The sequence below is a fragment of the Mastacembelus armatus genome, chromosome 12 (assembly GCF_900324485.2).
Source record: "Mastacembelus armatus chromosome 12, fMasArm1.2, whole genome shotgun sequence".
Lineage (NCBI taxonomy): Eukaryota > Metazoa > Chordata > Actinopteri > Synbranchiformes > Mastacembelidae > Mastacembelus > Mastacembelus armatus.
Window position 1 is genome coordinate 5,455,968 of NC_046644.1, and position 22,111 is coordinate 5,478,078.

The 22,111-nt window shown below is 40.2% G+C and overlaps 2 protein-coding genes across 2 annotated transcripts in view; both read right to left on the bottom strand.

Moving 5' to 3' along the window:
* npr2 (natriuretic peptide receptor 2) overlaps window positions 1–12,903 on the bottom strand; it is a 42,669-nt gene extending 29,766 nt beyond the window's left edge. The window contains exons 1-5 of the mRNA XM_026298009.2: window positions 11,919–12,903; window positions 4,130–4,311; window positions 2,259–2,372; window positions 1,855–1,990; window positions 1,274–1,368 (exon numbers count right to left, since the gene is read on the bottom strand). Of these exons, the coding sequence (XP_026153794.1) occupies window positions 1,274–1,368; window positions 1,855–1,990; window positions 2,259–2,372; window positions 4,130–4,311; window positions 11,919–12,615 (1,224 nt within the window). The 5' untranslated portion in view covers window positions 12,616–12,903. The remainder of the gene's footprint in view (window positions 1–1,273; window positions 1,369–1,854; window positions 1,991–2,258; window positions 2,373–4,129; window positions 4,312–11,918) is intronic.
* Window positions 12,904–16,760: 3,857 nt separating this feature from the next.
* Window positions 16,761–21,933, bottom strand: alad (aminolevulinate dehydratase). The gene is made up of 12 exons (XM_026298391.1): window positions 21,828–21,933; window positions 20,883–21,008; window positions 20,662–20,712; window positions 20,032–20,128; window positions 19,070–19,205; window positions 18,863–18,946; window positions 18,445–18,533; window positions 18,188–18,243; window positions 18,016–18,103; window positions 17,845–17,931; window positions 17,577–17,706; window positions 16,761–17,328 (listed from the first exon to the last, which is right to left on the bottom strand). The coding sequence occupies exons 2-12, from the start codon at window positions 20,999–21,001 to the stop codon at window positions 17,270–17,272; spliced, it is 996 nt and encodes a 331-aa protein (XP_026154176.1). The 5' UTR covers window positions 21,002–21,008; window positions 21,828–21,933; the 3' UTR covers window positions 16,761–17,269.
* Between the last annotated feature and the right edge of the window lie 178 nt (window positions 21,934–22,111).

The window sequence follows — 22,111 nt, forward strand, 5'->3', positions numbered from 1 at the left end:
GATTCTACCTGAGGTTGACGGTAGCTAACACTGCCAGCAGTCTTCACAGAGCACAACAAACGCAAACATTTTCAACTGACTATGACGGACACTTCAGGTTTTATGTAGATTATCATTAGAGCTTTCATAGCATCAATGGCCAAACACAAGCAGGCTATGGTTTCAGCTACATTCAACTAAGTATTAAAGTGTTATTCCCAGCCGCTGGTTATTTTGTGTGAACACTCTTTACTGGAACTAAAAATCATGTGTATCTCAAATAGATAGTGGGAAAGTTGATAACGAAGACTGTTCTGTGAGAGACAAATATCACTATTATTAACTCTTATGTAATCATTACAGTATTTATTGGCAACTGACGTGCTTGTAATTTTTTTCTCAAGAAAACAAACCACACACAAACCCAGGAGAACAATTTAAAAAGAATAATGAACTTAAAAACAAACATTTTTTGTGCCCCAGATGTATTGTTTTACTACTTACTACAGCTCAGTGGCAAACCACAGCGTTTTTGTGGTACCAATATGTCCATAGCATTGTGTGTCAAGTACATCGAATATCTGGTCTTGAAAAATGAAAAAATGTCTTGTTAAATGAAAAAAAAAAGATTTTTGAAGGTGTCTTATCCTTTAAGTTGATGCAAAGATAGAAAAAGTAAAAATAAAAGATGAACAGACCAGAGACATTGTGTGTAAGAGCAGGGTCTACCAAGCCCCCCCCCCACCCCATTTCCTTATTAGCCCAGTCCATGTCCAGCAGAAATGTCTCTGCGCTAAATCAGCTTATAAACCACTCCAGCTGTCTGTGACAATCTGTGTGCCCCAGGTTCATGTCTAGCTACATTTTCCTGACCAACATTTCACTCTGGGGCATTTATGAAAATTCACTTGCATAAATTTCTATCAGAGATTTAGGTCCATTTAGCCAACCTCTGTGGTTTCTACCACAGTTCTAAAATTAAGCAGTAACAACCTTTTCTCATAGAAGACAGAAAGATATATGATCACCATCAACAGGAAACGCTAACATCACTCTTTATTTTGAGACAGCCTTATTGACCTGTGGATTCTGTTCAAATCAGTTCCATCCCAACACTGAATCCTGCCCCAAGACTCTGTTCTCATGCAGAACCACACAATAAAACATTACACAGGAGCTTTACAGAGATGTTATCTCAGTCATCTACTATTCCACATGTGAAACTCTGGTGGTGTTCACAAACACAATGAACACAAAGCAAATCAACACTGCTTAGAGTAAATGCATTACTTACCCCATACTCTCCTGTCTGCTGGTTGGTCATCGCCCACAGGTTGACGTCTATATCTCTCGCATTTTTGTGGTCAGTAGTAACAAGTCCCGTCACTCCTAAAAACACAGATAATATCTACATCTAGGGTGTGATCTGTAGTGTGTGTCTTTGACTGGAATGTGCTCACTTCATCTGCTACCATTGAAACTCCTGCACATAGGAGTTTTTCTGTGTCATTAAGTGTTAGAGTCATAAACTCGGTCATACTCTTCACTCCTGCCGTGAGGTTTTTTTTATCTGGGAGACAACCACGCTGTAAATGAACAAAATACACAGCACTTGGGTCCATCCGAGGCTCAAATTCAGTTGTAGCTGTCACATTGAGCTAATGTTAGTGGGGGACCTTCTGAAGTTACAGTTCTTTTAGACAAATTTCCCTCTTGTGTTTCCTGGTATAGTGGAGTGTCTTTTGCTCAGAATGAGGCCTGTGCATTTTGTCCATTTCTTACAGCATACTCCCAAACCTATTCTCAGTATGCATGTGCAGGAGTCCGTATGAAGTTGTTCTTGCTAAATGAGACACATTAACAGTGTTTGCTCACCCCAGAATCGGCGGTTCTGTGTCCTCATTGTGATGTTAATGCCATCGTTCTGGGCTCCCCCATCCGCCAGCGTCTCCTCCAAGGCTCTTGCATACAGTACGAAACCATCATAGAAGCTGCCGGCAATGTAGTCCATCTGCAGGAGGAGAGATGTCATATTGAGCAGCCAGCAACAGCAGGGCTTATGCAGTATTAAGGATTTAGATTTAGGTCCTTACTAATGGAAAAAAAAAATGACCTAACAATTTTAAGGAAGGGAATACTTTTCCTGGAGCCAGGGCTCAAGAGCCTGCTTCTGTGTAATGTGGAAATACACAGTGGAGATTTTCGGTGCAAAATAACCTAGATTAAAGAGATTTTGATGCTGTTCAAGAACACATAATGTTTTTTAAGCCAAAACTTACCAGTGATGGTTCTAAATGCACACCAAACTCCCTCTGAGCTCTGGCATGGAGTCGCTTCTGGAAGTCCTTGTACTCTGGATTATCAGGAGGCCGGTATGTTATGACAAATACAGACTGGAAGAGGAACAGGGTTGAGAAAATCAAACCCTCACCACTGTTAAACTGAATAATGTGACTTATGAAATGATGAAGAAAATATGTTAGAATGAGTTGCAACAACCAATTATTTCATTACATTTGGTTCAGATTTGATGTTGGTTACAAATTATGATGATGCCAGAGGCACTTAATGTTTGATCAGTTGTTTTGCCAGGTACTCCAGTCCAAATAAGCGCTTCAACTGACCTTTGATTATGTCAATACAGCAGACACACAAACATGTTGTACACATTTTTATGAAGTCTTTTAGCTTTTCTCCTAACTGGAAAAGCTACACATCATTTTTCATCTGACAACAGTTATTCAAACCCCACCACAAATTTCAACAAGCAATTATAACTCTGAAGGAAGCATACTGCCATAATGAGCCTTGTTATGGTTTTCAGACAAATTAATGCTTTGCATGATCAGCAAAATGGAAGCCAAAATCTTGCTCTCCAGCCAAGGTTAGAAGGAGTTCATATTCAGACAAATGGATCCTGAGATAATACTACAGTTGTTTTTTTTCCAATTAATTGTTTCAACATTGCAAAAAAAGTACTTAAATCCACATCTTGTGAACAGGCTGAAATATTGGAAATACAATATACCAGATATGTGTCGCTAATTGAAGTAGATTTTTAAAGATCTTTTAATTAATATGAACAAACAATTAAATTACAAACCCAATGTGTTAAAGTTCCTCAATCACTGATTTTTGGCTGTGATTAGACTATTTAAATTGATTATTATTATTATTAGATTATTATTATTATTATTAGTTGCCATTAAAAGTGTATTTTAATTGGGTAGCTAATAGCAAATGTAAGAGAAACATATAAGAGGCTATTTTCAAATACACAAAGATAACTGGTGAAAAATGAGCACAACACTAAATCACACTAAGGTCCAACATATGCAATGAAAAATAAGACTATTTCACATTTTCAACAAAATTTGAAACACTTTAAGCTAGTATCTGTTAAGTCTATTATGACAGAAACTCCCATGATCAACCTAATATTATGCTGGATTTATATTCAGAAACCCACACGTCTTCAGAACTTTGTGAACATGGAATTAAGAAAATTAAACAGAGCCAGCGTGACATTTAAGGAGATGAATTAAACAAGCGGTACATCTGTGCCTACTCAGTGCCCATGTGTCAGTGCTCCAATTTGTAGGGCTAAGTGGCTTCCTGTGAAAACACATCCCCTCATCTGTTAATGTCATGTAAGAATTTCATTGCTTAAAGTGCCTGAATGGTTTGAGGAGCGAGGTGTGGGGGGTATGTCCTCTGGGAGAGTTTGCCCAAGGCCCTCATTGATAGGTAGTGATAGGATTTAAGGCACAATGATTTAAGAAACTTCTTGCAACAATCAACAAGTTTTTAATCCAACCATTAGTTTTCATCTGGATTTGAAGTCTTTGGTCTGTGCAAGTCAGTCAGTAGAATGTGATGAAGATTATGGGTTTAGAGAGAAAATAAACAGGCACAGAAACAGCAAATTAAGCAGCCATTCTTACAGACATATCCCATGTCAAACAGTGGTTTTGGTTTTCTATTATTTCCTGCATTGAATTTCAAAGTGTGCGAAACAGTTAAAGTCCACATCTAATAGATCTGCTAAGAATCTGAACACAACCTCGGACTTAAATGTTTAAATCAGACCCCATGACTCTGCTCCTAAATATACGTATGAGAATGCATGTGTTTTGTGTGTCTGTTGTACCTTAAAGATCTCGATGGGATCCGCCCAGTCAGAGTCAGTGTTCTGCCACGGTTTGCGATTCACCAAGCTCTCAGCAAATACGTCCAGATAGAAGATAGCGTAGTTTTCTGGATCCCGGATCTCGGACTGAAACAGTTTCATGATGTTCAGGAAAGTATCCAGGGGGCCGCAGACGTATGCAACTGCAAACACAATACCAACAACGAGCTTACTTATTTGCTCCTTTAAAATGTTGCTTTTTCAAACATGCACACAACATACACATGGCAGAAATGTACCTGTTTTGCATCTTGCTATTGCTCTCCCAAAAGCCCAGTTTGCCTTTCAGTGATTACAGTGCAGAATATCCACAGTGAGCTGGGAGTAAAGTTGGGGGGAAATCATAAAATCACCTTTAAAGCACAAACCTGTTAACATTTTTCAGGACAACCTGCATGGCGCTGAGTGCTCTAAGACAGGCACACACATTTACTGTGGCTGGACTTCTATGTGATTAAAGGTCTTTGTGCTTTTCTGTCTAATTGCTCAGTGTAGCAGCTTGCTACCATTCTAGTTGACAATATCAATAACGTCTGTGACTTCCACATATTGAAATCAGCAGCATAATGTGAGCAGCGACTTTAACAGCTGGACCATATTTCAATTTTTACAATGCCTGATTCTAATAAATGTCAGGCCTTGACACACTTTTATGTAACAGGTGTGCAAAGAAAAGAATCTATCCATGGGCTGTTATTCAAAATCTTTCATTACTGCTGTGCATAAAACACTAAACATCTTACTTGGAGAAACAGAAAAAAAAAACCCACTTATTTTTCATGCAGGAAGACTAATTTAAATGTTGTTTAAAGACAAGTGATCATTCAAGAGCTTTGAATGAATGAAACCCTGATTTAAATGAGGAAGTATTTGATGGAAATACAAGTAAAACTCAAATCTGACAAGATACTCATTGCCAGATGTACACAAGGACGGTCTGTAAAACATACAGCAGTCTTCCTGGGTTTCACGCCAAAATGCATAGTTAGAGAATTTAGCTTTAGCTTAGCAAGCAGGTAGACAGTCACTGTTCTGCCTAGAAACACTCCAACATTTCAGTTTGCTTTTGCAGGAATCAAACTTAGGCCTCCTCTACAGGCACTGACGGTGGCTCTACCCACTACCTTCAGCCTGCCACCTACACCCTCCTGCTGTTGAGTCATAAATAAAAAAACGTAGCATTATTTCCATTCGCAGTGTATGTCAGGGTATCTGCTGCCAGCTCCAAGGCTGCCAGATCTCAGCTTGCAGACATTTCCTTGTGGTGTTAGACCAAAGTCAGTTTGCTGCTCAGACCCCAACTCTCGTCTCTTCCAACAAGGTTCACTATGCCAAGTAGTCCTGCTGTCTCCTGGACCACTCCCAAAATACACAGTCGGGATGAAAATGTCCTTTTATGTTGTAGCAGTATTACAGAATATAGACCTGCCGAACCTTTACTTTACACAAAAGCACATTAAATTGTTTGGTACAAGTTGTTCCACTTCACAAACTCCAGCATGCTAACCACCTCTGTTCCTGCTCTGCTCTCTACGCTGCAGAAAATATTATTATATCATTTAGTCTGTTATTTAGTTCTAAATGAATATTTTCATAGGACAAGACTTCAAATAAAAAACAAGGGGAGGTAATGTTTTTCCCAAGAGAACAACTGATTCATCTTAACTGTAAGATCACATATTTACTATTTTCTCATTAACTACTGCACTTTTAAAAAATACTGTATATCGTATACCTATATATAACGAGAGTCTGAATTAAAATACACAGAATAACACACATACAGATGATGAGCTCTCTGGCTGCTTTTTCTGTTTCACGACACTGATACTCACTTTAAAAAGGGTCTAAACATAGAAAATGTGTTACGACATACTATCGCAGTATCTCACCTCACAAGAAAAAACGTCCAGAGAGCTGACCACCAATTTTACCATAACCACAATGAATAGTTGTTTCTTCATTGCTGGCAGTCGTGATAATCCTTTACTGCATTACTGCATTTAAGCTCCACTGTCTTTTCTGCTGTCCTTTATTAAAAAAATATGAGCCAGTCATTTGCTCAGTCCACACACTCAATATGCAGTATGTGTTGTTTTGGAGGTAAATCATGGGCTTAAATTATAAATAACAAGTCTTTCTTTCAGGAAGGTGGTAATAATTTTCACTTCATTGCTGAACTTCCCTCATTGTATTTTTGTGTGACACAAGAAAAGTCATTTTCACTTCATGAGATTTCTTAAAAAGAGTTGGAATTCATTACACAAGATGAATTTTATAAAAATAGGATTAGGTTAATTCTTGTTTCTACATAATTAAGCTGTATCGAGAGAGCTTTATGTCTAATCTGTGTCAATTCTGGTCCTACATTTCAGACAATATTTACAAGTGCGTACACCACTTTGGTTGAGTGAAATAGTTTATCAAACATTTGGAGACAGTCACAGTGTCTCCAAGTGACTTTGCTGATTCCCTGGATTTTTACTAATAACACATCCTTTGACACTGAGTAAAATGTGACACCCATTAAAGCATGGATTACCAAAAGACCTGCTACAGACATTCATGGTCCCCAAAAGATCAACCTCAGTGACTTTGAGAACCCTCTGACTTCTCCCTTGGTTCCAGCATCTAGCCAAAGCTTTTACTTATCCAATCAATACGTCAACATCTGTCTAAGGGTTTGAGACAATATGCTTTACTTTGTGTTGAGTACTAATTATCAAATATTAACCTGTTAAGTAAGCATGCTAACATTTGTTAGCATAAGTAATTTCAAAGTTATTTATGGTAAAGGTCATGTAACAGATATATCACTGTTTAAAGCAAAATATTACACCAAATTAAATACAACTGCCAATTTCTACAAAAACAGTCACGACCAGCCATGCACTTTCAGCACTAGATTATCCAGTCCATACCAAATCTAACTATAAGATCGTCTCACTTAATTAACATCACTATAATATATAAGGTTACACTCTCCTCTCCAATATACATGGGGAGCATAACACAATTCATCAGCACAAACAACAGTCTCCAAAATAACCAAGCTGATTCAACACCACTAAACACTTTCCACAAAAACTAAAAGTAATGAAGCTGATATAAAAAAAAAAATTAACTAATTTGCGTCAAGGTGTCTTCTTCCCATCCGTCCTGTCCATTGTTGTCTTATATCAAAACATGTGGAGGTGTTTTATCATTTAATAGTTCGCAGTGAAGTTTCCTCTTGTTTCAGGAATTTGCCAGTAAGTGTATCTTGGAACAAGAGAAAAAGATGAAATAGTATCAAATGACTTAGACTAACTCACACTTTATTATATCAGGTTTTTACAAACTGGATGCTTTGTATTGGAAACTGTTAAAATAGTCTCACTGCATAAGCAGATTAAAGATTCAATAACAGATGAAACAGCTGGTAGAGAATTTACTGTGGAGACCTGGATTACAAAATGTGTTTTCCTAATTTAAGTGATTTGTATTGTTAATTACACTGTGTCTGGTTTGGTTTGGGACATTTCACTGTTTTGGATGGAAACACAGACACACAAGTGCAGCAAGGCAGTTACTGCACTCTGCATGTTTTTGTCACCTTCTTAACTGGATTATGCTGCATTTTCTAACATCTCTCCGTCATGTTTGACTTGTAGCAGAACAATCTTCAGAGAAGATTATCCTCTAGAACTTTCTTTCATTCACGCTCTAATCTGCCAGTGGGGCTTTTACAGCTCTGCTGCAAAGCAGAGGAGCTGTAGCGTTGCCTCTGTAGTAGTTTTTTTGTGTAGAAAATGCAGCAAAACTAAATCAATGACAGCAAACTCCAGTTCGTCTAAACCACTGCTATTTTTGCATCCTGGGAGTGTTTTTACAGGAAAGAGGATTTCTTTAATTACACTGAGGCACTACCTGAGCTTCACTCACTGGGAAATATATAAACCACTGATCAGCCTGATGTACTCTTCCACCCGCATAACTCAAACGTTAAAAGTTCCTCCACAGCATAAGAAATTAGTTTAAGACCCTTTGGGTGAACTTATTTGAGGCATCAAGCTAAAGCAAAAGCATCTTTCTGAAATGCTGACACTGTCACAACCCAGCAACAGTCATATTTTATGATCTTATCAGTCACCATATTATTGAGGCCCGAGTCCAAATATTTGCTTTTGAGTTCCTACTGATCCCCCACCACTCTGTCAACTCCAAGAATAAATTATTTTTCCAAGCTTGTCTGAATAAATGTAATTATATATTACATACTATATTGAGTGACTTTGTGCTAAATTGATTGTACCTTCAGAAAGACACCCGCTTGACTTGACTAACTGCAGCTCAGTTGTGTTGTATTTTGGAGGTACTGATACGTAGCATGCACTATTCTCTTCAGTCATAATTTTTAGTTGCATCAGAGGTCGTGTCAGTGTTGGCTGGAGGCAGCTTATTTTATAACACAACTGAAGAAAGATTATTTCTGACTGTTAACTTGCAACAACCTGGATAGCTGCGTCACCTCAGGGCCCAGTTTTAAAGCTTTGTCCATCTGGACCACCATGAAATTCGATAGCCCTACAGGATGCATTGTTCACCGATGGTCCCCATGGGGTTGTCCCTTCTTTGTTTTTGAATGACATACCTTTACAACCATTGGATGGATCTTCAATATCAAGATGAGGACTTGTAATGACTTTAAAGTTTTGACCTGTGTCAATGTGTCCAATACTTTTGTTTAGGACCAATATATATGTAATAGAGCTGCAGTACTAATGACAATCCCAGCAGCCTCAATTCTTTTTTTTTTGTTTTTAGTGCTAGTTAGCAAATATTTGCCTGCAAACACTCTAAACTGAAGCGGCAACATGGTAAACATTATACCTGTCAAACATCAGCATGTTAGCATTGTCATTCACTTAAATCCACACTGATAAGCATTTCAGCAGTAGCATCACAGAGCTGCTGGCATGGCTGTAGACTCTTAGTCTAGTTCAATGGGCACAACACCAGAGCTCTCTAATGGCTGAACGAGATGAGGGCAGTGATTTAAAGGCCTGCCAGGCTTCCTCTGTAAGACAGGACCACAATATAACAGTAGGTAATAAAACAGGAACCTGTCTTAGTTGATGTTGTACTTCACTGATTCACACATTCTTAGCAAAATGATAATGTTTTGATGGGGTGTCTAGAGAGCAACATTTACGGCTTATCCAGTGCTGAATATAAAATCTGAATCTGCCAAGTACAATGCCTCCAGCTGTAAGAAGTCAAAATAATGCAGCGGAGGAATACAAGAATGTTTCATATGACACAAAATACTCCTCAGAACTTGAATAAGTGCACTTTCCTACTTCCCACTGCTGGATTTTCCAGCTTTTAACAAGGAATTTGGAGAATTAGAGGTGCTGTTGGAAGAGGGGTTTAACTATGGAACAGCATGCAATCACTTTGTCAGCTGTCATGCAGTGATGTGTGGTTTCACATTAAAAGTCCTAGTTTTGCCCTTTTTCACCCCGGCTCGGCCCCTCTAATGTTTTACTGGATGACTTTACAGAGCTGATAACCCAGAGGTTATCTGCCATGGTAAAAGGGAGCTGAATGCCAAGCCAAGACAAGCCCTGACAAAACCATTAGCTTTCATGACCTCCAGCTCAATGTGGCAGCTCCATAACTCATCTGGGAAACAGGGGATGCTTGGCGGCTTGCACCTCACCTCTTTCTCTTGCTGCAGTACCGCCCTTTAATTACCTTTACACTGTGTTTATTCCATTATTTGTTGACACCGTTACTGTAACAACAGATTAAGATGTTTAAAACTCGGTTTGTTGCGCTGTGCCAGAAACCATAATGTTCCAACATTTACTGGTTGGAAGCAGATTTTGCTCTGAGACTGAGCTGGTTCCAAAACTGATTCTCTCCAAATGGAATATAGGGAGACAAATATTTGTAACACGCCCATCTGTTATAGCTGAATGTCAGGATCAGCTATGCCTTTCTGAATACTGGAATTAAAGAACACAAACACTCAAATTTGTGTCAGATTGGTAGCAAAGCAGCAAAGGTAGGAAGCACAAACTGAACTTTACAACAGTTTGCTACCTATTTTTCCTGACAGCTACAGATACTAGTCACACTGTAGAATCAGTCTGGAAGTACAACAATCTTGTGATGACCAACGTTAATGTATTTCTTGAGATGACAGTCTTTGAGGAGCATCCAATCCCTCAAACTGATTTGAAATCTTGAGAACTCCCTCATCTGGAGAAAGAGGGGTATTTTTCAAGCCATCCAGATGTGGTTTTTTTTAAACTTTCGAAAAGCAGTTTCCCACACTCCTACTCTTTATGCTAAACTAGGCTAAAAACACCACGATTCCAGACACAACACTGAGAGACCTCTCCTTAAGCCATGGGATAGAAAGAAAGAAAAATATTATTATAAAAAAGCAGAACTGCAATGGTACCAAAGTTAGTTTTCACCAGCCTATATGACGACCCAGATGTTGTTCCTCTCATTGGCCTACGGACGAAGCTTCCACTGATAAAGCCAGTAGATACACCCAGAGGGGGGTGCAGGAATATGCCATTTTGCACACTTTTCTTCTGCAGGTTTGACAAGTCGTGCACATCTGCACCTTCCCACATACACAAACATGTGCAGCCGTGCATAGGCATGAGCCATCATCCAGACTCACACAATTAACTTTTCACAACAACAATAATCAGTACGTCAGTCACATTGTTTCCACTCAGTTAAACTTTAGGCAAGAACAGTGAGGACTGATTCAACTGCATGTCTGTTGTTTTTAATGCTATTATAACAAAGTGTTCTTTTTATTTTAAAGACCAAATGAGTGTTTTGCAATGTGACAAATTCATTGTTAGTCCTAAAGAAGCCTGGGGGTTTCCACAGTGCGGGCAGGATCACAACCTACAGCTACAGGCTCTCAAATGTTTGATGTCTTTGGAAACTATAGGCTCTCTGCCAAAATCTAAAAGAAACTGTGGATCTGAGCAAAGGTCAGCTGTAGAAACTGGGAGGACTGAACGGATAACCCCCTTTTAGCTTTTCAATACAAATGAACTGCAGCAGTTAGACCACATAAAGTGAACACAAATACAGAGCACGTTTTGGCCGTGAGGGCACCCACTTGATCACGACCTCTGTGTTTGAAAAACGCAGGTGGTGGTCCTCCACAGGCAATAAACCAGCAGCCTGCCCACAGCCTAAACATTCCTCTGTAACGGGCCCGGAATAAACAGGCCTTTCCCTGCACCTACTCCAGTCCACCTCTATTTGCATCTGCTGGGAAACAACTTTACTATGACCTCAGTTCATAAAGGTGGAATCTCCAGTGCAGTATTGTGCAGCATTTAGAAGAACATATATGAATTCAATATAGGCCTAGTTTTGTTTTCTTTCTTCAAAGAGGAGATAAATATGACTCCAGGCGACTGGCACAAGACAATTTAACTAAACCGTTTCCCATGCAAATCATCCAATTAAAGGAAATTTCCTTCTCCATCCATTGACGTTATCTTTATAGATGCCAGCTGGTGAGCTGCTGGGTTTTGAGATAATGTGCCCTGCTTCAAAGACAAGTTACAAAAACAGCTCAAGCAAAAACAGATTTCTTCACTTAATTTGCACCAAAGGTGGTTTTAGGAGCCGTCAGACCACCGCACATCTAAAATGTTTTCACGTGTGACAACTGAAGACTTTTCCTTTCATCAAACTTTTTCCTTCAACATGAACTTACTTCTCCCTCGCTCCTTCATGAAAGTAATGAGATCCTTGTAGTACTTGACGTCGTCCTCGTACGGCTGGGCCTCCACCGAGATATTCATCTCCTCCTTCAGGTTCAGGAAGATCCCCTCCGACAGAAAATAGTGCGGCCGGTCGTCCTGCCGCAGGTCGTAGAAGATCACTATCGCCCGGGACGTCCAGTTGAAGTGCGTGTGTAGGACGGTGGCGAAGTCCCCTAGCTTCGTAGTAGACGGTCCGCTGCGCACGATGGTCCGGTACTCCTCCTGCTTGTCGAAGCCGTACGCGGGTCCTCCGGCAGTGATCAGCGGCAGTTTCCAGTGGGACGCAAAACGCCCCACGGACGCGAGCGGGTATACGCACCCGGGTCCGAAGAAAGCGTCCGGACGGATGTAAAGCTTTGCGTCCACGGCCACAACTTGCGCGCGACTCTCAGCGCAAGAGCCCGCGATGGGGTCCTCGGTGCTGTAGTTGAGGATGTTGATGGAGCGACCGAGCAGCAGTCCGTGTTTGCTGTGCAGGTCCTCGTACGCCATGAGGATGGCGGGGAAGACGCGAGGTAGAGCCCACGGGTACTTGTGGTGGTTGTCCGGCAGCATCACCACCACGGTTATGTTACCTCTGCAGCCGCCGAAGAGGCAGCAGGACAGCGCAGAGAGCAGACACCATCCCAGCACGTTTCTGCATCCCATTTCGCGTCTCAGCCGCTTGGAAGTCCCAGAGAGCAAAGCACGACAACTAAGAGCGCACCGTTTGGACTGGAGACACGGACGGCTGTGGCACCCTGACACCAAACCATAAGTATGCGTCTTCCACTCTCTCTGTCTCTTCCTCTTAAAACTCAAGCAAAGTCGGTAAAAGCATCATGCTGCCGTGCCAGCCCAACTATGCCATGAGTGTGCGCTGCGTAAATCCACTTTAAATGAAGTTCTCCTACTTCCCACAGCGACTGTTCCAGCACAGCGTGGTCCTCACACTGATGGTCTCTCAGAGTGATAACATCCATCCAGATGACTGCAACTTAAATCAGAGCAGCCTTCTGCTCGGCCCCCGCACGTCACACACTGCAAGAAATGTGCGTTTTTTACGAAGTCAATAAATCAGTAGTGACTTTCAGTTTTTTGTCTTTAAGTCAATAATTAAACACTTCCACTGGACTGGGATGATTTCAGGTTAGTCCGAATCACCTCTGACATTTCCTGAAGCACCTTTCCAAAATAAGGCAGACCCGCCTGTTTAGATAAAACGCGTACTAATGTTTCATTGTTTCATTGTAGCAGAGACAAAAGGAACAGAAAGTTGTGTTTAATTAAAAAAGAGAGACTGAAACGCAAAGTAAGTCGGACTGAATTACATGTTAAAGCAGGTTTTTTTCTTTAAGCATTTTTTGTAGTGTATTAAAAAAATACTCTACAACGGGTGTAAGTCGCCCCCTGGCTGCCATTTATCACCCACAGAGCTGGTTTATTGCAGAGACCTGCCTGCCTTTCACCCAAAGATAGCTGGGATAGGCTCCAGCAGATCCCTGTAGGAATAAGCAGGTACAGATAATGAATGAATGATTGGAGCTTTTAGCAAACGTCAGCAATAATTAAACAGGCAAAAAATACTGCATTCGACTGAGGTGAGCTTCTTCCAGGGTCTTGATACTGGGCCACTTGATGAAACTGAGCACTTGTTAATGAAATTTGTTTCCTCTGTGCTGTTTACTGTGCTTTTTACTGTTATGACAAATCAATAGTCTGCCTTAGAGCAAACCTATAAAGAGGGAAAAAATGTCCCCACCTTCTTCACTAATGCACTATCAGCACAACCCTATAATTAAGCACAGGTCAACCTGATCAGGGGGTGAGCCAGTCGTCTGCTCGGTCATTTGTCAGCTGTCAGTTATTGCTCACCTCAGTCGGTACAGTGACTCAAAGGGTTAAAAAGTGATAATGAATTAAAGAGAGTAAATGTTTCTGATGTGTTCTGGACAAGGTGGGTCTCAGCTTTCCTCTGACTATTAAATTTAATAGGCAGGCCTCTCTGTGCTGTCTTCTGGTCATGTTCCTGTCAGATCGTGAAACGTTTCAAATTAATGGGGAAAACAGTGACACAAAAAACAAAACAAGACACAGAAGGATCTTTGGCCAGGGAAGGCATTCTGATGTACAGTGATGTAAGTGGAAAAGTACAGGTGGTGCTAATAACTTAATTTTTATTCAAGTTTTCCAGTGAGCCACAGCAGTGTGTGAGCCAGTGTGCACAACACAACAACCCTGAAGCTGCTAAATGCAATTTGGCCTTCATTAATGTTATGAACTACTCTGTTTTTCGCACTCTGCCAGCTCAAAATGCTTCCCTAAAAGCTGTTTATTCTGATTAGTTGCCTGAGTCTGTCACATAGGTTTACTACAGTTTGAACCAATGTTAATGTTGACAAACCTGTAACTTGTAATTATGCAAGAAGTTATAAGATTCCACTACTATTTTTATGGAAGTGAATGGATATGAATGAACAGTCAGTTGAAAATTAGGTCAACAGCATTACCATCCTAAAATTGACATATGTCACAATTATACGCCCTAAAGTCACATTTTTCAGGTGACTAGTTTTTAACTTGGCAAGTCACAACAAGATGAAGGCTAAGAAAAAAACTTTTAAGGTGCACCAGATTTTTTTTCCTTCCAATCTTTCAAATCTAACATGTGTCAGTAGAAATTGCTTCATTTTAAAGGGTGGCCAGTTAAAAAGGTTGGTAGCCGCTCCTCAGAGGCAAGGTATTCAAATTTTATTCATGTGGTCTTTTAGGCAGATTACAACATGAGGTTATCATTGATGTGCACAGGCAACTGAAATGAGTCGATTTATGTCCCTCCTTCCTGGCATGTACATTTGAGGTCAGAGGTCAGTTTTGGGGTCACCAGGTTGCTCATTGCAAGGAATCTAATTATCTGGAGAGGCTGTAATTTATCAGCTGGACCCATTCAACTGAAACATTTCTCTCATCGTTTTTGCAAAAGTAAGTTTGTAAAGAGGTGTGAAAGGATGCACTCATCACATTTACCAGTGTCATTTCTCTGTCATCAAGACAGTCATATGTCTAAAATACTGTATATTCTGTATTTCCCTTCAGGAATTCATAACATTTTGCTAATCTCTTCTCATGTGTCTGATGAATGAAGAACTTAATCTCTGTTACTATATGGTATAAGGGGGAAAAAATCATCCTATCAATAACAAAACAAATGGAATAAAACCACTTCTGACAAATTGTTTCTTCATGATCTGAGTTACTCCACCCATACACATTTGACCAGCTGATGTCACTGTGGCTTGTGACTGTCAAATCTTTGGAAACAATGAACCAAACACCCATCCATTCACTGTTGTGACTGTGATGACGTAAGTCTGCCACATTTTAATGGCCTACTCAGTCAATGGTACTTGACACATTTGTTGGTCCAGTGACAAATGGATAACAGCTACTTAACAGGGTGATGTGAGTGAATATGTTTAAAATAAAATTGTTTGTCATGGTACTTTAAATTAAGTAAATGGACTATCACAGGAATGGCAGGCTCTCCACTAACAATGAGAACTACTCTTTACAGAGATAATTACAGAGCGTAAATACACTGAATATACACTGAATAGCTGTTGATGAAAAAATGGCAGCCAGCAATGACAGGGTTGGATTTCATGATAATCCTATTGATATATGACTATTGCTACATGTATGTGAATATTAATTTAGTTGTCAAACAGGAAAGCTGTGATGCCAATAAGGACACATACCTACAAGGCAAACTGAACTAAGGGCGTATATTGTCACTTTTATTTTTTTAGTGAAAGCTTTTTTAAAGTGTGGTGTTACTAAACACAATTAACTGTGAAAAACAGACACAAAGTAACGTTATACATGGACACAAAATCCACAATAAAATACAGCAGTGGGCTGCATACAAAAACATGCTATACAAAGTAATTAATAAGGAATCCTAAAATATTAAAGGTACAATTGTTTAAAACACTTGAATTTTAAAACAATTTTGCTAACCTAACTCTGTGTAGGTTACTGAGAAGCACCTTTCATCACAGGGTGCTGCGCTAATCATGGACTCTGAGGCCTGCTGCCAAAACACCAGCAACTTCTAACACACACCATTCAGTTAAAACATTGACAGATAACCTCTTAAAAGTACATATATGGGATTTTAAAAAGACTTTGCTTGGTATATATTTACTTACTGCTTTTCACTACAAAGTCACATAACTCCCATAAGACCAAAATGCACATCTTGCCTCATTTTACTTTTGCTGCCACCTTGAGAGCAAAGTTTGTAAAAACATGTAAAACTCTATGTTGCCCATGTATAATATTTTTGACATTAAAAGCCAATATAAAGAGAATGTGATATTAGCAGGAAGAATAAAGAACCAGGTATTCATATTCTAATATTCACCTATAAGTTGACCACCTGGGTTACTAATGAAAACACAAATGGGCCTTCAGGGGAAGGTCCAAAGTCACAATGGAAATTATTTTTGCTTAGTTTTAGTTAAGGAAAAAGTAAAATAGGAATTTGAAATAGGGACGTGAAGGCCTGTGGTCTTGTCATTTAGAGGCATGACAGTAGCAATAGAGATTTTTATACTGCTGTTTGAGGACAGAGGAACCAAGATCTGTTTGACTACCACATAATATTATTCAGTGTTTAATATGTCAATCTATGACAAGAGGCACCAAAAGGCTTTCAACACAGCAGTGATAGATTTGACATATCTGCCATACAACTTAAAAAGTTAATGGTGGCTCATTATATAACATGCACGAATACACAAACACATTTGTAGCTCTGCATTAACTTTATTTCCTTTAGTTCATAGGATCTTGTTAGTGGATGATGGAGGTTTAGGTCAGGCAGCAGTCACATATATATAAGATATTTTATAGCCCTTATACACAATCAATAATCCCATTAGCTAAAAGAGATGACTGACTGAATTTTACGCTGATCCCACTGACATATATCAGGCATTTTGTGTTTAGAAAGCACTAACAATATAATAACCTTTTACATTTTCAGTGTTTAACTCATTAGCAGCCCTCTAAAAGCGTAAAAAAGAAATACAGCTTAGATACAGGAATCCCATTAATCACAACTGCCATTACAAACATAACAATGCCCCACCATTTCAATTACAATCAGAAACTGAATGGAAATAGTAAAATAAGATTGGATTGCTTGCGTTTTAATTTGCCTTTGCTAGAATGTCAACAGCAGATTTGTGATTTTAAAGAGTCTGCTAGTTGGTCCATTTCTAGATCTGCTCATCCTTTGGCCTCAGATCTGCCTTCTTTACTCCTTCAGCCAGGTGAGCAGCTGAGGTGTGTAGTAAGTGATGATAATGTCAGCGCCTGCAACAGAGAGTAGAGAGAAAAACATCAGCATAAAGTCAGATCACATCCAGTTAAACTGATACTGCTTTATAAGTAACATTAAACCCATTTGGGAACAAAATATTTTCAATAAACCAAATAAACTTCACTTTCCCTATACACAGTACAGTTTTTGGGTGGGAAAATCAAAAGTACACTGACATGGAGGGCCAAACCAATTTAGTATAGTCCCACTCTTTGCTCAGGTGGTCTCCTCTCCCCCTTACCTGCCCTGCGGAATGCAGTCATGGCTTCCATTACAGCAGCCCGCAGCTCAAATGCCCCGGCCTGTGCTCCGTGCCACATCATGGCAAACTCCCCTGAGACGTTGTACACAGCCAGGGGGTGAGTGGGAAACTGAAGAGAGATGTGAGGAAGATTAAGTTTCATCACTTATTCCAACAAGCACAGCTGTCGATCAAAGTTCCCACAATGCATAACTGCAGTATTGTCCTTCATTGACCTGGATTAATATAAACTGATTTATTTACAAACCTTGTCCTTGACTTCTCTAACAATGTCCAGGTATGGCATTCCTGGTTTCACCATCAGCATATCGGCTCCTTCTCTCACGTCTCGTTCCTGCAGCCCAGAACAATAGTGAGGTCTACAATTGAGTCTACACAGCACCATTAGCCCAGACAGACCCACAGCTCACCAACTCACCACAGCTCGAATGGCAAGCCCTCTCGCTCCAGGTGGCAGCTGATAGCAGCGTCTGTCCCCAAACGCCGGTTTGGACTGTGCAGCATCTCTGTATACAAACACAGCAGAAGCTTCAATCCATCTGCACTTCAAAGAACCGTTTCACTGGCCCAAGCATGAAGTGCTCACCTACCTGAAAGGACCATAATAACAAGACGCAAACTTCGCACTGTAGCTCAGCACTGACACCTGGAGGAGAACACGAAACATGAGGAAAAGATTACTGAGCCTTAAAAATGAGGCTGCATAGTAAAGTTATGCTGCTGTTATATATTTACATCTTTGGTAGAAGCATGGAGCTGACAGCCAAAACATTTTTGAAAAATAGTAACACACAGTTTTGATTTCCATTGGAATTACTGACAATATTCCTTATTTTCATTGACTTACCTTGTTCCCCAAACCGTTGGATATCAGAGCTTGTTTTATGGCTCTGACCCTTCCATCCATCATATCAGAGGGAGCGATGATGTGACAGCCTGCAGAACAACACACGACCAAGACGACATAATAAGGATTGCACCAATATTTAAACCAACATCAGTTTTAACCCTTCCATTAGTCACTTTTAACTTGAACTTCAATATTTCGGTAAATGTGGAAGTGGCCCTGTAGGGTGGTCGCCCCATAAGAAAGGAAATGTTTGATTATAATAAGATTCAATAAATTTATAATACATTCAAAGACTTGGTGCACTGATTATTAAAACGAAGATGTGAGGCAAGCTGAAAGAAGAGCAGAGAGAGGCTCCATGTTTCTCAGTCTCCAAATATGGAAATAATCTTGAAAAACAAGAAACACAGCTCACCTGCCTGAGCGTAGGCCAATGCTACCTCTGCCAAGCGCAGGCAGCTGGCGTCATTGTTCAGAGTACCATCATCGTTCAGGATACCTGAAATTAAAAAAAAAAAACATCTGGAATTAAACCCAAATATGTGCAGATTATTCCTGTCCTTTTACACTGTCCTGTTGCTTATGTTATACAAAAAGAAGCTAAATCAAACAAGACACTGACCACAGTGTCCATGTGATGTGTATGGACACAAGCAGACGTCACACGCCACCAGCAACTCTGGAAACAAAGATCTGATTTTCTTCACCGCCAGTACGGCCGGGGTGTCGTCTGTGTCAGCACCCGAACCCCTGTTATCCTAATGAGATCACACAAGAGATATGTGTGTTCATTTGAGTGTCAAGAAATAGGTTTGCTGCCACTCAGAACATAACTCCAAAACCAGAACCATTCATCTAATGCTTCCACTCTTCTGGATTCAGGCTGTACACAAGAATGTGGACATTTGGAGCCTGTTTCTATGTCTAAACAGTTAATACTGGAACAAAGCAAACAAGGCACCAAAAATGTTTCCAGTATCCAGCTTGACTGGTTTACATGTCATCTTTCACCCTCTTTTACCATCCCTTAGTTATGCTGCAATGGGCCTAGACTGCCCGAGGGCTCTCCATCGCTGCACTGAGATGCCCTTCCCTACCCTCCCTTCCCATTTCCTCCCCTTCTCTCCTCCCCCTAACACGTATATGCCACCATTGAATGTCACTAACTTTGTGTTGTCTCTCTCCTGTAGTTTGTCCTCTCTCTCTCTCTCTCTCTCTCTCTCTGTACCTTCTGCAGGTGTCTGGCCCTGTATATCGCTGATGTGCAGTTACTGGCCCCATTAATCTGCACATTGTTTATATGTTGTTTATTGTTGCTGTTCTTTTCTCTCTCCTCTATCCACTCACCCCAACCGGTCGGGGAAGGTGGCCGCCCAAACTGAGCCTGGTTCTGCTGGAGGTTTGTTCTTCCGTTAAAGGGAGTTTTTCCTCTCCACTGTCACCAAGTGCTGCTCATAAGGGATTTGTTGGGTTTCTGTTTTTTTTGTTTTGTTTTTTTGTAACGTGCCTTGTGATGATTGTATTGTGGTTTGGCTCTATACAAATAAATTTAACTGAACTGAATTTAATTTTATTTTCACGTACCTTTGCTATTTTTGCTGGTACACCAAAAATCAGCACACATTTTAAGCCTTTCTCCACAAGTGGATGGAGCATTTCCTCAAGCTTGTTCACCCCATATCTATTAATAGAAATACATATAATATGAATGTGAAAACAAAAGACAAAAGGACTTTTCAAACAAGGTCTGACATTGCAGTGGAAATGACCTACTAAGGATCTCAGGGACATTATGCTATATTGTCATAAATACTGGGTCAAATCTTAGCATTTTAAATAGGAATTTTAAAGCTTTTGTCTTGTTATTGAAAAGCACACAAAATATAAAGGTTTTGCATGTTGGATTTGTTACGTGAGGAATATAAAGACCTAACGGATACTCTTCTTATCTTAGTCCAGGTCCAGTGTTTGGCTCTGGTTCCGCCCTTCCTGCCTGCTTTTATCTAAAGACAACACCCTCAGAGGGGTTACAGCCGCAGCATGACACTGTAGGGCATGTGATTTTTGTTTAAATAAACAATTTCACCCCCTCCATCAAGACAGTACAATTACAATTTTTTCTCAGGGGCAGAAACAGATTGTGTAAGGTGCTCAGATGATCAGTTGCCTTGCTGTTGTAAACATCTGAGGATAGGTCCACGGTGTCAGTCTCACCTAGCCTGTCCCGGCAGGCTGCCAATGGGCTCCACTGCATCTGCACTGTCTCTGTGGGAGAGTGTGACATAGTACCAGGGGTGAGAAGATGAGATTGGATTGATTGGAGTCCCAAGTGATCTCTGTGACATGAGTCAAACTCCTGTATGCTTGTTTTATTTGCATTATTTATGTGATTGCAACTTGGCTCTGCATGCAGATAACAGAGGAATTTTATTTACGTGATGAAGATTGGGTAGATGAGATTGTCAGGTCTTAGGTCGGCAACGCAGGTCTGCCAGTATCTGAGTGTTGGGTGGAAATAGCCGCTGTGGAGGATCGAATCCGCTGGCGTCTGCATCTTTACCCTGAGACAGAGAGAGAGAGAGAGAATCAATGATACAACACAGAAAGCACACAGGGAACAGGCCTCCTTTAGTTAAGGAGCAGGGAAAAAAAATACCACCCTCACTCTCTTGTACTTAATCTCAGCTCAGTCACCATGAAAAGTGACCAAGCATGCGTGTCACCGCTTCTTCAAACAGAAATATGTCTGCTTCTTTCTCTCTGCAGAGAAAACAAGGTGCAGGTTTTCAACCTGAACTAAGTTGGAAACCTTTTCCTTAACAAACCATGATTTACCATTTCTTCTCAACAAATGTTGATTTTTTTAATAACTCAATATTATGATTAAGTTACTTTTTTGTCTCCACAGATTAAGATATGATTTTATCATGTTGAGTTTATGTTGTCCACACTAATCGAATCACATTAGAAGTTATCACATGTGAGTCCACATTAAATTAACAATACACATAATAGTAAGTGAACAAGAGTATGTGAACATCATCTGATCTTACTCTCGCTGCAGCAATGTAACGTTACTTTCTTTAAACTTGTGACCACGGCTCTGAACCGATGTAGGAGCAGTAAATGTCAAAGTGCAGCTTTAAGACGAAAGAAGCCACTGCTGTTACATGGACCAGTGTAACAGTGTGATACTTACATGCTTTTAACGTTATAACAAGCTACATGTCATTTGTCACCTTGGTCGGGGTAATACATGCAAACTCTGCGTGTAAACGAACATAAACTTTTAAAACCACAGCAAATGTTACATTAAATCTGAGAGATTACAATTCGAATATAGGTACAAAATATGCAGAGATGCTAAAGAGTGAACCTACCTGTGAATGTAAGTCCACGACTTCTCCACACTGAACTCACAGCGTCTGATCGTTGGCTGTACAAACTGTCTGTACCGTCAGTGGTTGTAGCTCATGGTCTGCACTACACCTCACGGCGCACTACCGCCACCTGCTGACTGGAGTCTTGTTTACACTAGACCTAATCACATTAATAAACCACACAAATATTAATACACTATCATTCATATGTAAGATAGGACACACGTATGTGTATTATTAAGACTGTTGGTGAGAGTGTTGGAACACCATCATATCATTAAATG

Excerpts from the sequence above, each read along its gene's own strand:
- alad (XM_026298391.1), bottom strand. The coding sequence starts at position 21,001 with ATGCAGACGCCAGCGGATTCGATCCTCCACAGCGGCTATTTCCACCCA. Across the intron at positions 20,129-20,661 it reads AGCCTGCCGGGACAGGCTAG|ATATGGGGTGAACAAGCTTG; the intron begins GTGAGACTGACA and ends TTCTATTAATAG. Across the intron at positions 17,707-17,844 it reads TTAGAGAAGTCAAGGACAAG|TTTCCCACTCACCCCCTGGC; the intron begins GTTTGTAAATAA and ends ATCTCTCTTCAG.